The 14989-nt window shown below is 39.4% G+C and overlaps 1 protein-coding gene across 7 annotated transcripts in view; it reads right to left on the reverse strand.

Moving 5' to 3' along the window:
* plekhg2 (pleckstrin homology domain containing, family G (with RhoGef domain) member 2) overlaps positions 1 to 14989 on the reverse strand; it is a 128907-nt gene that overhangs the window by 20433 nt on the left and 93485 nt on the right. For all 7 annotated transcript variants that reach the window (XM_042413507.1, XM_042413506.1, XM_042413505.1 and 4 more), the window contains 3 exons: positions 9275 to 9425; positions 4189 to 4320; positions 192 to 374 (listed from right to left, as the gene is read on the reverse strand). In XM_042413507.1, the coding sequence (XP_042269441.1) occupies positions 192 to 374; positions 4189 to 4320; positions 9275 to 9425 (466 nt within the window). The remainder of the gene's footprint in view (positions 1 to 191; positions 375 to 4188; positions 4321 to 9274; positions 9426 to 14989) is intronic.

The following is a 14989-nucleotide window of genomic DNA, read 5'->3' on the forward strand; positions in this document are numbered from 1 at the left end:
GTTATTATATATTAGAAAAAGACAAGACATCAGCATTAAATGAAACTCCTGCTGAAGTTTTACATGAAGCTGATTTCCAAAATCTTTTAAAAAACTACTTTATAAAACTTTGTGTAGAAAAGTCTGTCAGCACTGTTAGAAATAAATAAAGTTTTTTTTAGGTTTAGTGGCTCGTGAATCGACCAGCTTACGAATATGTGTGTGCTGTAGACGAACTGTTCCAGCCTCTTCTTGGCGATCAGCAGCATCTTATCGAACAGGAAGAACGCTCTCTCCTTCTTCACTCTGTGGACCTTGAAGGATCCTTCCAGAACCAGCTCTCCGAACCCGCTGAGATCCGGGCCGCTCCAGTTCACCAGGAGGGACTCGATTTCCTGTGAGGAGGTCAGAACAAACCAAACGGATTGATCAGACCTGGTAGATTTGTTGAACATATGGTCCTCTAATGATTAAGATGCATGTAAAGCTGCAACTAACAATTATTTTATTAATTAATCACCTGATCACTTGGTCTATAAAACATCTGAAAAAATATACGTCATAGTTTTGTAAAGTCTAACATGATGTCTTCAAATTGTCGGATTTGTTTGACCAACAATCCAAAATCCAAAGATGTTCAATTTACAATCACATAAAACTAAGAAAAACATCAAATCCTCACAGTTGACTGGCTGAAAAAAGCTGCTGATTATTTTTTTGTCGCTCGACTAGTCGATTATTTGACTGATGGTTGCAGCTCTAGATGCATGTCATATCGTGTCTCTGCTTGAACTGTCTTATCAAGGCAAAAATGCCAAAAAAAAAATGTAAAAAACGTAAAAAACAGAAGCCATTTGAACAACAAAGAGCCCATTTAGAAGTTTGACTTTAGCACCTGAACCCTCACAGAACTCTTTTAGACTCTCCTTTATAAAATCATGTGGTTCTACATACTTCAAATGCTCTAAAGATCTGCATCCAGATAAGTCCAGGCCATCAGGGATTCATGTTTGTGGTAAAATGTTATCCAGGTAAAACACACACACACACACACAGTTCTCGAACTCCAGAAAGTCTTACGGGCAGCAGCGTCGGTTCATAAACTCCGGGGACTCGTTTCTCATGATCGTTGTGAGAATGTTACAAGTGACTGACAGAGTTCTGGGTTTGTTTTGGTGCTTTTTCAGGTCAAATATTATCCAAAATCTTCCAAAAACTGAAAGAAAATGCTTCTGTTACAGCTTTTTGGGCTCTGCGTCTTTTCTATAAACCCTTTTCTGTTCATATGGTTCTAAGTGAAAGGTGATATGTAGCGGGATAGTTAACCCTCCTGTTGTCCTCGGGTCAAATTTGACCCGTTTTCAAATGTTTTTATATCACAAATATGGATTTCTTTCATCTAATTGCCTGAAAATCACATGGATGGTTCCATATCACACACTTTGTAAGTACAAGTAATGATCACTACTTTCATTGAATTTTATTCAAATTTATAGCATCTGTGGACTTTTGTCCTCCAGAGTCGATGGGAAGACAACAGGAGGGTTAACTGACGGTAATGTGGACTATCAAAGATGAAGGATTTTAAAGTGCAGCACACATCAGACATGTCATACAGGAAGAGGAAGGAGGAAGAAGTCAAAGTACAGCAGCCAGGATGGGTCAGTTTCACCAGGTTTAACAAAAAGAAGCGTCCAGAGCCGACTGTCCCATCTGATTTCAAACTATTTCATAATATTAGAACAGTAGTAGCTCTCTGATGAGAAGGCTCATAAATTTATTTGTAGGAATGCAGCTTTTGGAGGGATTTGAACATCATGCTTCCTTGATGCTTCCTCGCCACACATGTCGAGATGAAAGCAGTTTGTTGCTTTAAATTTTGATCACAAGTCAAAATAATCAAAGATCTTCTCCTCAGGAAACACTGAGAGACAAACCGGAAAGAATCTTTGAGAAAAATAAAACAATCTCTATAAAAGCCTGAAACTTTCTCCATCTGGGCTGGTTTCACCTCTCATTCCAGCTGCTGTGAGGTCAAAGGTCAACACCTGCACACGTCCTGCTCTGTGAATCTTTTCAGGGGTGAAAGTTTAAACTTATGAAACTCAAGTCAGCAGTTAAAATATTCCTAAACACACGACTGCGGTGTCTTTATTTTCCAGAAGTTTTGTCTGTTAATGAGTCAGTTCCACTGCTGGATGACAGGCAGGTGACCTTTGACCTCATATGAGCAGCTGTGAGAGAGACGGAGAAATATATATCAAGGTTTCACAGATCCATATATGGTATAAACATCCAATGATAAACTAAACATTACAAATGAAGGTCGAAACGGTCATATTTCCCTCGAATTTCTAATTCATAAGATAATCTGATGAATTTTTGCCTCATTTGTTTATCTCATACAAACTCCACTAAATCTCAGAGGAAATATTGTATTTTCTACTCCACTACATTTATTTGACAGCTTTAGTTACTTTTCAGATGAAGATTTGACACAATGGATAATATAACAAGCTTTTAAAATACAACACATTGTTAAAGATGAAACCAGTGGTTTCCAACCTTTTTGGCTTTTGACGTCTTACAAAAAGCAGTGTGTAGTCGGGGTCACATTTCACATGTCTATGAGTTGTTAACAGCTCCACCAAATAGTGATTTTTCCCTCTAAACTTCTCACATGCTTTCATTTCAATAAATGTTCAAATGATCCAATATTTCAGCAAAAATCAAAGATGAGAGAAAAAGTCTAAAAACTGAAAACAGATTTGTGTATCAGAACTTTGTTTTTTCTTCTTTCCTCTCCCATTAATCATCTCACCACCCCTCAGATTTATCTGCTGACCCTTTGGAGGGGCCCGACCCCTAGGTTGGGAACCACTGGACTAAACTAGCTAACTGTATATAAAGTAGTGTAAACTAGCTCCACCTCCAGCAGCTACAACAGTAACATGCTGCTCTAACACTGATGCTTCACTATTAATAATCTAATGATGTCATATATAATAATATATCAGTCAGAGGGACCAAACCACTACTTTTACTGCAATACTTTAACTACATCAAGCTCATAATACTTATGTACTTTTACTGCAATACTTTAACTACATCAAGCTCATAATACTTATGTACTTTTACTGCAATACTTTAACTACATCAAGCTCATAATACTTATGTACTTTTACTGCAATACTTTAACTACATCAAGCTCATAATACTTATGTACTTTTACTGCAATACTTTAACTACATCAAGCTCATAATACTTATGTACTTTTACTGCAATACTTTAACTACATCAAGCTCATAATACTTATGTACTTTTACTGCAATACTTTAACTACATCAAGCTCATAATACTTATGTACTTTTTTCATGCAGGACTTTTACTTGTAATGGAGTATTTCTACATTGTTGTATTAGTACTTTTACTTAAGTAAAGGATCTGAGTACTTCTTCCACTGCTGGTTATTTAGTCTGTTCTGTTTTTAGTGGTTAAAAACAGATCATGGATGTGATAAAGTTATATTCTCCAAATAAAAACATCATAAAAGTACTTTAGATACTTTAAGATTTAAACACATTTGAACTGAATTTAACTGAACTGACTCAAAATGTCTTAAAAAAAAAAACATCTTGATGTTAAAGCGTTACAGAAATGACAGAAGAGGTGTTAAAACTCAGCTGGCGATTAGAGGAAGCTGACACACACACACACACACACACACACACACACACACACACACACACCGCACACGTCTACGTGTGATGGAACAAGTTAATAACATGTCTCTGTGTGTGTGCGTAACGGTGTGAACACATGTTGGGGGGGAAGTTGAGGAAATGCAGCAGGGTTTGTAGAGTTTGACACCTGGAGGTCACACAGCTGACCTCGTCTGTCTCTTTACACGCCTGAAGAGAAAAAAAACTGGTCGGAGGGTCGGAGAGGACGAAGCAGTCGGTCCAAAGAAAACCTCCAAAAACCTCTCTGGTTTACAGGAGGTGAGAAAACAGCCATCTTTTTTAAATTGACTGCACACTTTAAAGTTTTATTTAAAAGGTTCCATAAACTCTGCTGCGTTGTAATGGAAAATTTAATAAACAGATGTAGAAATGTTGAGATCTTTTTCTTACTACTTTGGATAATAAAAGTATTAAAAGCTCAACAAACCATGTGTGTGTGTGTGTGTGTGTGTGTGTGTGTGTTTACCTGTAGCCGGACGGCGTGCTCCTGTTTCCTCTTCATGTCGTTGATGTACCAGGCGACCGCTGTCATGGTGATGATGGCATCCTCGACGACCTCGTATCCGGGGTCACTCTTGTCGAAGTGTTTAGAAAGTTCCTGAGATGAGAGGAAACACTTCCATGTAAATAAAAGTCCTTCGCATGACGTCTGCTTAGCTTCTGTCTGAAAGCTCGTGTTATGGTTCCAGCTTGTTTGGAATTAAACAGAAGATGACGACAACACGGCTAATACAGAAATGATGACAGAATGATATTCACAATAGTTTATTCAGGAAACTATTTTCAGTCTAATATGATCTTCAGAGTAATGTCGGTTTACTTTCTTAAACTGACTTCCACCCAGGAACAATGCACAAATACGCACTAGTATCCTGGTTTTGATCATATTCAGGATGTGGCGTTTACATGGAACATGGGAAACCTGGTTATTCAGCTTCCTGTTTACATGATTCTAACAGTCTCCAGGTTTCTGATCATCTCTGTGCAGTTGTGTCTCAGCTTCTATGTTCTACGTGTACCAACGATGAATGTTCAGAAACCTGGATCAGGTGTTTACAGGTCACAGTATCCTGTCATGATCCGGTTTTCGGAGTACCCTGGTTATGTTTTTCTCATGTTAAAACCTTATCCTGGTGTCAGAAACATGGATATGATACCTGGAGTGCTCCGGCCTGCAAACACCTGATCCAGGTTTCTAATTATTCACTGTTGGAAGAGAAATGAATAAAATGAATAAGCATGTTTCTCATGTTCCATGTAAACGCTGCATCCTGAATATGATCAAAACCAGGATACTAGTGCGCACGATTGTTTACTACAGACGAAGCTTTGTTTTTATACCTTGTGCTGTTTACAACCTACAGTTTACAGACAGTTCAATGTGCAAAGTAGCTTTAAAATGTATTTAGCATCATCTTCATCGTTAAGACGCTCTTAACATGCAGTAGGTGGTATTAGATGTACTACATGCAGTATTAGAAGTACTACATGCAGTATTAGAGGTACTACATGCAGTATTTGAGGTACTACATGCAGTATTTGAGGTGTTACCTGCAGCAGTAGGTGGTATTTGAAGTACTGCATGCAGTATTTCAGGTACTACATGCAGTATTTGAGGTGTTACCTGCAGCAGTATGTGGTATTTGAGGTGCTACATGCAGTATTTGAGGTACTACATGCAGTATTTGATGTACTACATGCAGTATTTGAGGTGTTACCTGTAGTAGTAGGTGGTATTAGAAATACTACATGCAGTATTTGAGGTACTACATGCAGTATTTGAGGTACTACCTGTAGCAGTAGGTGGTATTTGAGGTAATACATGCAGTATTTGAGGTACTACATGCAGTATTTGAGGTACTACCTGTAACAGTAGGTGGTATTTGAGGTAATACATGCAGTATTTGAGGTACTACATGCAGTATTCGAGGTGTTACCTGTAGCAGTAGGTAGTATTAGAAGTACTACATGCAGTATTTGAGGTACTACCTGTAACAGTAGGTGGTATTTGAGGTAATACATGCAGTATTTGAGGTACTACATGCAGTATTTGAGGTGTTACCTGTAGCAGTAGGTAGTATTAGAAGTACTACATGCAGTATTTGAGGTACTACATGCAGTATTTAAGGTGTCACCTGTAGCAGTAGGTGGTATTAGAAATACTACATGCAGTATTTGAGGTAATACATGCAGTATTTGAGGTACTACCTGTGGCAGTAGATAGTATTTGAGGTACTACATGCAGTATTTGAGGTACTACCTGTAGCAGTAGGTGGTATTTGAGGTACTACATGCAGTATTTGAGGTACTACATGCAGTATTTGAGGTGTCACCTGTAGCAGTAGGTGGTATTAGAAATACTACATGCAGTATTTGAGGTACTACCTGTAGCAGTAGATAGTATTTGAGGTACTACATGCAGTATTTGAGGTACTACCTGTAGCAGTAGATAGTATTTGAGGTACTACATGCAAAGTTCAATATGCAAAGTAGCTTTAAAATGTATTTAGCATCATCTTCATCGTTAAGAAGCTCTTAACATGCACTCGCTCTGAAGTTTTGGGAAACACGAGTAGAAATTTAAAACGAGGCCTCGGATATGAGCAGCGACAGCCACCACGGCTGAAAAGACAAAGGAAAAGAGAAAAGTCATGTCTGAATGTGCTGGAAGAATAAAACATAATGAAACGATCTGAGCCGCGTACTGGCTGACGCAGCAGTTCATTACCAGCTGAGGATTATGGGAAAACCCCAGCTCAGCTCCAAACACATGTTTGACCAGCGTTTAAACTGACCGCTGCAGACAGAACAGCAAATAATACAGACTGAACATCTCAGAACAAAGACCTGGCTTCAAGAGATTATGTGTGTGTGTGTGTGTGTGTGTGTGTGTGTGTGTGTTTCTCTCTGTTTCATCATCCCTCTCTCGTCTCCGAGGTGGGCTTGGACTGGAACCAGTGAAGAGACTCAACAAGTTTATTGGGAAAAGCTGTATGTGTGTGTGTCCTTGTGCAAACGTGCGTGTGTTTTATGTTCTCTGATTGGATGAGACAGCTGAAAGTCTTCAGATGTCTGTATATACAGTAAATATATACATGTAAATGTTTGTATGTGTTTGTGTGTCTCCACTGCAGCAGCTGCTGGTTTGTCTTACAGGTTTCTCTACTGCAGATTGAAATCACATTGAAATCAAGTTTCTCTTCAGTTTCAGTTACGTTTTTACATTTATTCAATTGTTTTTTAAATTATTACATGCAGGACATGGTAGTTAAAGGTCTTAACTGTAGCAGCAGGTGTTATCTGAGGTACTACATGCAGTATTTGAGGAGTAACCTGTAGCAGTAAGTGGTATTTGAGGTACTACATGCAGTATTTGAGGTGTTACCTGCAGCAGTGGGTGGTTTTTGAGGTACTACATGCAGTATTTGAGGTGTTACCTGTAGCAGTAAGTGGTTTTTGAGGTACTACATGCAGTATTTAAGGTGTTACCTGTAGCAGTAGGTGGTTTTTGAGGTACTACATGCAGTATTTGAGGTACTACATGCAGTATTTGAGGTGTTACCTGTAGCAGTAGGTGGTTTTTGAGGTACTACATGCAGTATTTGAGGTGTTACCTGCAGCAATAAGTGGTTTTTGAGGTACTACATGCAGTATTTGAGGTACTACATGCAGTATTTGAGGTGTTACCTGCAGCAATAAGTGGTTTTTGAGGTACTACATGCAGTATTTGAGGTACTACATGCAGTATTTGAGGTGTTACCTGTAGCAGTAAGTGGTTTTTGAGGTACGACATGCAGTATTTGAGGTACTACATGCAGTATTTAAGGTGTTACCTGTAGCAGTAGGTGGTATTTGAGGTACTACATGCAGTATTTGAGGTACTACATGCAGTATCTGAGTTACTACATGCAGTATTTGAGGTACTACATGCAGTATTTGAGGTGTTACCTGTAGCAGTAGGTGGTTTTTGAGGTACTACATGCAGTATTTGAGGTACTACATGCAGTATTTGAGGTGTTACCTGTAGCAGTAGATAGTATTTGAGGTACTACATGCAGTATTTGAGGTACTACATGCAGTTTTTGAGGTACTACCTGTAACAGTAGGTGTTATTTGAGGTACTACATGCAGTATTTGAGGCACTACCTGTAGCAGTAGGTGGTATTTGAGGTACTACATGCAGTATTTGAGGTGTTACCTGTAGCAGTAGGTGATATTTGAGGTACTACATGCAGTATTTGAGGTACTACCAGTAGCAGTAGATGGTATTTGAGGTACTACATGCAGTATTTGAGGTACTACCTGTAGCAGTAGGTGGTATTTCAGGTACTACATGCAGTATTTGAGGTGTTACCTGTAGCAGTAGATAGTATTTGAGGTACTACATGCAGTATTTGAGGTACTACATGCAGTATTTGAGGTACTACATGCAGTATCTGAGTTACTACATGCAGTATTTGAGGTACTACATGCAGTATTTGAGGTGTTACCTGTAGCAGTAGGTGGTTTTTGAGGTACTACATGCAGTATTTGAGGTACTACATGCAGTATTTGAGGTGTTACCTGTAGCAGTAGATAGTATTTGAGGTACTACATGCAGTATTTGAGGTACTACATGCAGTTTTTGAGGTACTAACTGTAACAGTAGGTGTTATTTGAGGTACTACATGCAGTATTTGAGGCACTACCTGTAGCAGTAGGTGGTATTTGAGGTACTACATGCAGTATTTGAGGTGTTACCTGTAGCAGTAGGTGATATTTGAGGTACTACATGCAGTATTTGAGGTACTACCAGTAGCAGTAGATGGTATTTGAGGTACTACATGCAGTATTTGAGGTACTACCTGTAGCAGTAGGTGGTATTTCAGGTACTACATGCAGTATTTGAGGTGTTACCTGTAGCAGTAGATAGTATTTGAGGTACTACATGCAGTATTTGAGGTACTACATGCAGTTTTTGAGGTACTACCTGTAACAGTAGGTGTTATTTGAGGTACTACATGCAGTATTTGAGGCACTACCTGTAGCAGTAGGTGGTATTTGAGGTACTACATGCAGTATTTGAGGTGTTACCTGTAGCAGTAGGTGATATTTGAGGTACTACATGCAGTATTTGAGGTACTACCAGTAGCAGTAGATGGTATTTGAGGTACTAAATGCAGTATTTGAGGTACTACATGCAGTATTTGAGGTACTACCTGTAGCAGTAGATGGTATTTGAGGTACTACATGCAGTATTTGAGGTACTACCTGTAGCAGTAGGTGGTATTTCAGGTACTACATGCAGTATTTGAACTACTACATGCAGTATTTGAGGTACTACCTGTAGCAGTAGGTGGTATTTGAGGTACTACATGCAGTATTTGAGGTACTACCTGTAACAGTAGGTGGTATTTGAGGTACTACATGCAGTATTTGAGGTACTACATGCAGTATTTGAGGTACTACCTGTAGCAGTGGATGGTATTTGAGGTACTACATGCAGTATTTGAGGTACTACCTGTAGCAGTAGATGGTATTTGAGGTACTACATGCAGTATTTGAGGTACTACCTGTAGCAGTAGGTGGTATTTGAGGATCCTTTGCACTGGTTTGAGCAGGTACGTCTCCAGGGGTAAAGAATGGCTCAGCGTCGTCTGTCTCTCCTGGAAGAAGCGAACCAGGCTCTCGTTCTTCATGCACTCTCTCAGCACTGCCACCGAACTGTGGAGAGACAGATATGTTAGACTTTATCAGAGTGAAGAGCTGAATGGAAACTTTCCTTCAACCAGGTAAACATCATGTTTCTGTCTGAAGCTCCTTTTTGACCGAAAAGTTCCAGGAACTACAGAACCAGAGGAACTAAAGTCTGCATCTGAAGAACCGGGATTAAAAGGAAGGATTAAAAACCAACTGAGACTTCTCTTGTGGAGCTGAAAAACTTTTATTTTACGTTAATAAACAACAAGAAATATCCACCTCTTGTTCTAATATTGATATCTACAATACTTCCTTTGTTAAGAATGAAGCAATACACGAGTTGAAGCCTTTCTAACCAGTGATCAGTGATGATCAAACCTTCCAAACCCCTGCCGCTAAATTTCCTGAACTTTTGGAAAATAAAACCTTCCCTGGATCAGGGCCTTTTTTTTCTTACAGCTGGAACTAAATTTAGTTCCTGGTTCCTCTGGTCCAAAATCAGATTTAGTTCCTCAGTCCCTCATAAAGGCTCTTGGTCCCATGAGGAAGTTCCTGTGATGGAAACGCCCAATAAACTTCACAAAACACAGCATTGAAGCCTAGAAATCTGTTCACTGTGTGGAAACTATTTTCTTCTGGGAGGAAGAACATTTCCTGCAGCAGGTACGTGTTCAAAAACTGCAGGTTTTCCAGAGAAATAAGTTGAACCTGGGTCAACTTTTGCCACAATGCAACATGATGTCATCCAACACAACCGTGTGTCCTTGTTCTGAAGGAAATGTAATTTGATTTTCTGTCATCGTCTTGAGAAAATGTTGTACCAGTAAAACGTTTAGTAGGCTTTTCACTTTTCTTCCGACAAAATATGAAATATACAATCTTGCAGTATGATATCCACTTTATTAAACTTTTTCATGGTTGTGTTTAGCACTTGTTCATGTTAGAGAAAGATCGTGGTCTTGGTTTATTGCAGAAAAAGTCTGCAGTGATTTGAGACATGATGTGTTTATTGACATTTCTAGAATTGCAACGATTAGTCAATTAGCTGATTGACAGGAAATTAATCTGCATTTTTAAAGTAAAAATGCCAAATATTTTCTGGTTCCAGCTTCTCAAATGTGATGATTTATAGTTTTCTTCTTTGTTCTATGACGGTAAACTGAATCTCTTGGGGTTTTTGAACAGCTGGTCGGACAAAACTTTACTTTTTTCTGACATTTTACAGGCGAAACAACTAATGGATTATTCAGAAAAATATTCAGCACATTAAAACATTTATTTCACAATCATGAAGATGAACGTGGAGACTTTCTAGAATTGTAAAATCCTGACTCATAGTATTTTAAGCAGCTTTTGGCACCTGATAAACCTTAAAACTCATTGACTTTTACCGAAACCAGCCTTACTGGATGATATTTCATCATCTCAACTGTATCTGAAACAACGCAGACTGTTGATTTTAAAGGTTTTTGATGTCTGCAGTCATACCGTAATTAAAATGCTCCAAACTCTGATGTTCGGAACATCCAACTGTGACAAATTACTGTAAACCTGTAGTAAACAATGGTATTTTTGTTCTCAACATATATTGGTTTCTTTTCTCATTCAAACAGAACAACAAGCGTCTGATCCAGGATTCAATAAGAACTGGGGCTCAGTAAACAGAACCATAATCTAACCATATTCAATTCTTTAGACGAAAGGTTGATGGATCTCCAGGTAAGATTACAAGCATCCACAGAGGGAGAGAGTTCAGCCGTCGACTCCTCTGATGATTATTTATCTTGACATAAAGGCAAGGGGGAAGGGAAATTTAATAAGGAGAGACAAGGAACAAAGGGAGAAAAGGTGGAGGAGGTCCAGAAGTGGATGGTGCGGCAGGAGGCGAGAGGGAACTCCTCGACTCTGAAAAAGTGAAGAAATGATGGAGGAGAAGGAGACAGATGGAGGGGATTATGAAGCAATGATGAAGGAGGACACAGCTGTTTGGAGCTTTGACAAACATGCATTACATATTTAGGGAAGGAGGAGAAGAACTGAGGAGAACGGAGAAAGCCAAAATGATGTTTGTTATCTTTTCACAAACATTAATCACAATTTAATCAATGAATGGAGATCTAGAAGATGAGCGTTCATCAAAGGTTGGATAAAGACAAGACGAAATTAAGGATATCTTGATGATGAAAGAGAAAGAGATGAAGATTATGAAGAGATGTTCTGCTCCTTTGATGAATATTTGAAGCAAAGAAACTAGGGATGCACAATATTGGACTTTTTGCCGATACGTTGATATTTCCAACTCATTGTGGCCGATTGCCGATACCGATATGTGCACATATTTTTTTCCAGCTAGCTGAGACTATTATGCCTGCAAGCATAGACTGTACTAAGTATGATCAAGAAAGACAATATATGAAGGAAGAACTTAGGAAGACTGGAGTTCAGGAGCTCAGCATTAAAACTTTAATGAACCTGCCAAGTTGGTGGAGCAGTAGAGTTTTCATTGAGTTCATTAGACAGACAGGATTAATGTGTAGGATTTAATCTCTGGTCCACACTCTGGAGCAGAAGGTGGCGGTAATGCACCTAATACGCTGGTTGCCAACCACCGTTATAAACCAAAAAGAAAAAGATTAAGTTTTTTATTTTTCAAACAGAGTGGTACATCCTGTCAGCCGAGGGATATCCTATCTGTGCAGCCGAACATTGCAGCACCTCGATGGACTGTTTCACCCTGATGGTCCCGGTGCTTCCTCTGCAGGCTCCACTTCACTCAGCTGCCCGTCAGACCCGCTGCTTCTTCCCACTTTAACCCGAATAACAAATCGGGGCTCTGTGGTCCACATAGAGAGCCAGGGCTAACGTTAGCTAGGAGGCTAGCGGAGGCTAGCTGGCTATGCTTCCCTCCAGTCATGCTGCGGCGTGGAGCACCGAGCCCCAGTTTGTTATTCAGGTTAAAGTGGGAAGAAGCAGCAGGTCTGACGGGCAGCTTGGGTGAAGTGGAGTCTGCGGAGGAAGCACCGGGACCATCAGGGTGACACAGTCCATCAAGGGAAGCATAGTCAGGCGGCGGAGGAGATGGCGACATATCGACATCTCATAATGCCGATATTTCATTTTAGAGCTTTTATTGGCCGATACCAATGACGTGCCGATAATATCGTGCATCCCTAAAAGAAACTGAAGACAAAAGGTTGTCCAGATGATGGAGAAGGAGGAGACATGAAAGGAAAATGAGGGGAAGGTGGATGTGGTGAAAGGAGATGATGGAGGACAGAAGGGACTCTGACAAACATTCATCACAGCGTGAAGCCAAAGAGTCTTGGACACCAAAAAGTGTAAAAAAAAAGTGGAAGTCTGAACGCGGAGGATGACGGAGAGAGGGTAGGAGGATAGAGGAAAAGAGGAAGGAGGTCAAGATAACAATGTGGGTGGAGAGGAGAAAGGTTTTCCTCCAGATAGATGTTAATCACAGGAAGGAGAACAGCAGTAATATCTTCTACAGATGCATCACTGATGTGTTCAGCAGCAGAATCTGAAGCATTCAAACAGAAGTTTAGTTTATCTCAGTTTCAAATGCTCTTAAAAACTATGATTATTATACAGAATTCATATTCAACTAATTTCCAACCACGAGGAGAAGAATTTAGGATTCGACACCTGTTGCTCTGTCGATCAAGAACAATATACGAGGAGGGATGGACCCAAAAATTCCCAGAAGCCATTGATGTCACAGCAGTAGGGTATAGTTATGGGATTTGCCGCTAGATAGCGTACAGTGTGCGTACAGCTCAGTGAAACTAACATTTGAACTGAAATTGAGAAGGAAGAATCGCAGGAGGTTCTGGACACTGTGACAAAAAAATTACGACAGGAAATGTTTCCAGGAATGGGAGAAGCACTGGGACCTGAAGTGTATCGCATCTCAAGGAGAGTATTTGAAAGGTACTACTGAAAGACTTTTTTTTTAACAATTCCAGAAATGTTTTTGTCCCTGCTGGGTTGATTTAACGTTTTGATATGTACATATTTGCTCCTAACAGGGTGATTACTAATAAATTTGATCATGACAAGGTGTGTTTTAAAAGAAACCGAATGGAAACACTGAAAATTCAAAAAAATCTTGAAATATCTCAGAAAAGTCCTCTCGTCTGAGGTGTAAAAGTTGTTGCTTGTATAAAAATCTAATGTAAATAGACTTAGTGAATAAATGATGATGAATCATGTGACTTAAACGTCAGATCTGTGTGAAGCGATGAGGAGACTAAATGTGAAATGTCACATTTTCCACATGTTTTTCCAATAATTTAATAATTAAAATGCTCCTTAGAAGGAGACAGCTGATAGTTTTTGTCCTGGTTTTTACACAGAAAATTGATGACAGGAAATGCGACTGACGGGATGGATATGTCACTGGTTACGGATTATTTGGAGGAAAATAACCCCGAAATAAGTAACTTACCACTATAGTTTCAGCTTGAATATTTCACTCAATGTAAACATCATAATATAGCTCCGATAAACAGTACATGTGACTCTGACATACAGTAGAAAAGTCATTTGGACACATGGAAAGTACCTTCTGCAAATGCAAACAAAACTTTAAGGTAGACTGAGGGGAAAAGTAGAGGGTTTAGGAGGTTAATAGTGTTTTGAGTGCAGGCCGGTGTTGTGTTACTTCTGATTGGTGGAGATGAATCCAGACTTTTTGGGAGCAGCTGTAATAATCTACAGTCGGCGAGAGCATGAAGGCAGAGATGAAAACTCAATCTGTGCTGTAATAACCGACAGAGACAAGCGCTGATTTCTCTCTCTCTCTCTGCGTATATATCACATCATCTATACACATACTGTATCTGTTAATAATGTACACAACATGAGCTGAAATGAAATAAAGGTGCGCAGAAAGTATTGAGTGTTTTCCCAACGTTGATTTGATGGGAATCTTTCCAAGTACAATTTCTTTGAATGTCTCTGGTGTATATTCTTCATATCTGCCATATGCTTTAAATTCATGTGGAGGTCAGTGTTTATCTGAGGCTGAAGTCGGTTTCCTTCAGTCTGGTTTTGTCTCAGATCGCAGATTACAGCCTCACTTCTCTGCCGTCGAACACGTCTTTAATATGTCTCATTTTTAGTTTGTGACATTTGTACGAATGTAAATGTTTCTGTACTTAAGTGCAGCAGAACAAAACAACATACCGATGATTTATCTGTTCAGTAGTGGAGCTGAAAATGTGAAGTTTGTCTTGAGGGTGGTGCTAGATGAAAGCTCATGGAGTCATTTCTCGGATTTAGATCATAAGATGTTGTTTGGAAAGTTGACTTTTTGGCCACTTTGGTGGATTAAACAACACATCCGCCAAATAAAATGACAAAAATAAGCGGTCAGTCCATGAACTCCAGAATGACAAATAGGCCTAGAAGTATTTTCTGATCAGCGGCACCACATCATCTGTCTGTGCCTTCCAAAACTGTTACTGTTGAAAAATAAATAGGTTTTATGATGTGACAACACTGTGGTTAAGGTTTGGTTAGTTTCAGGCCAAGCGGCAGCCACCACGTCTTGAAGCTACAGTCCCTTTAAG

The sequence above is a fragment of the Thunnus maccoyii genome, chromosome 6, assembly GCF_910596095.1.
Source record: "Thunnus maccoyii chromosome 6, fThuMac1.1, whole genome shotgun sequence".
NCBI classification, from domain to species: domain Eukaryota; kingdom Metazoa; phylum Chordata; class Actinopteri; order Scombriformes; family Scombridae; genus Thunnus; species Thunnus maccoyii.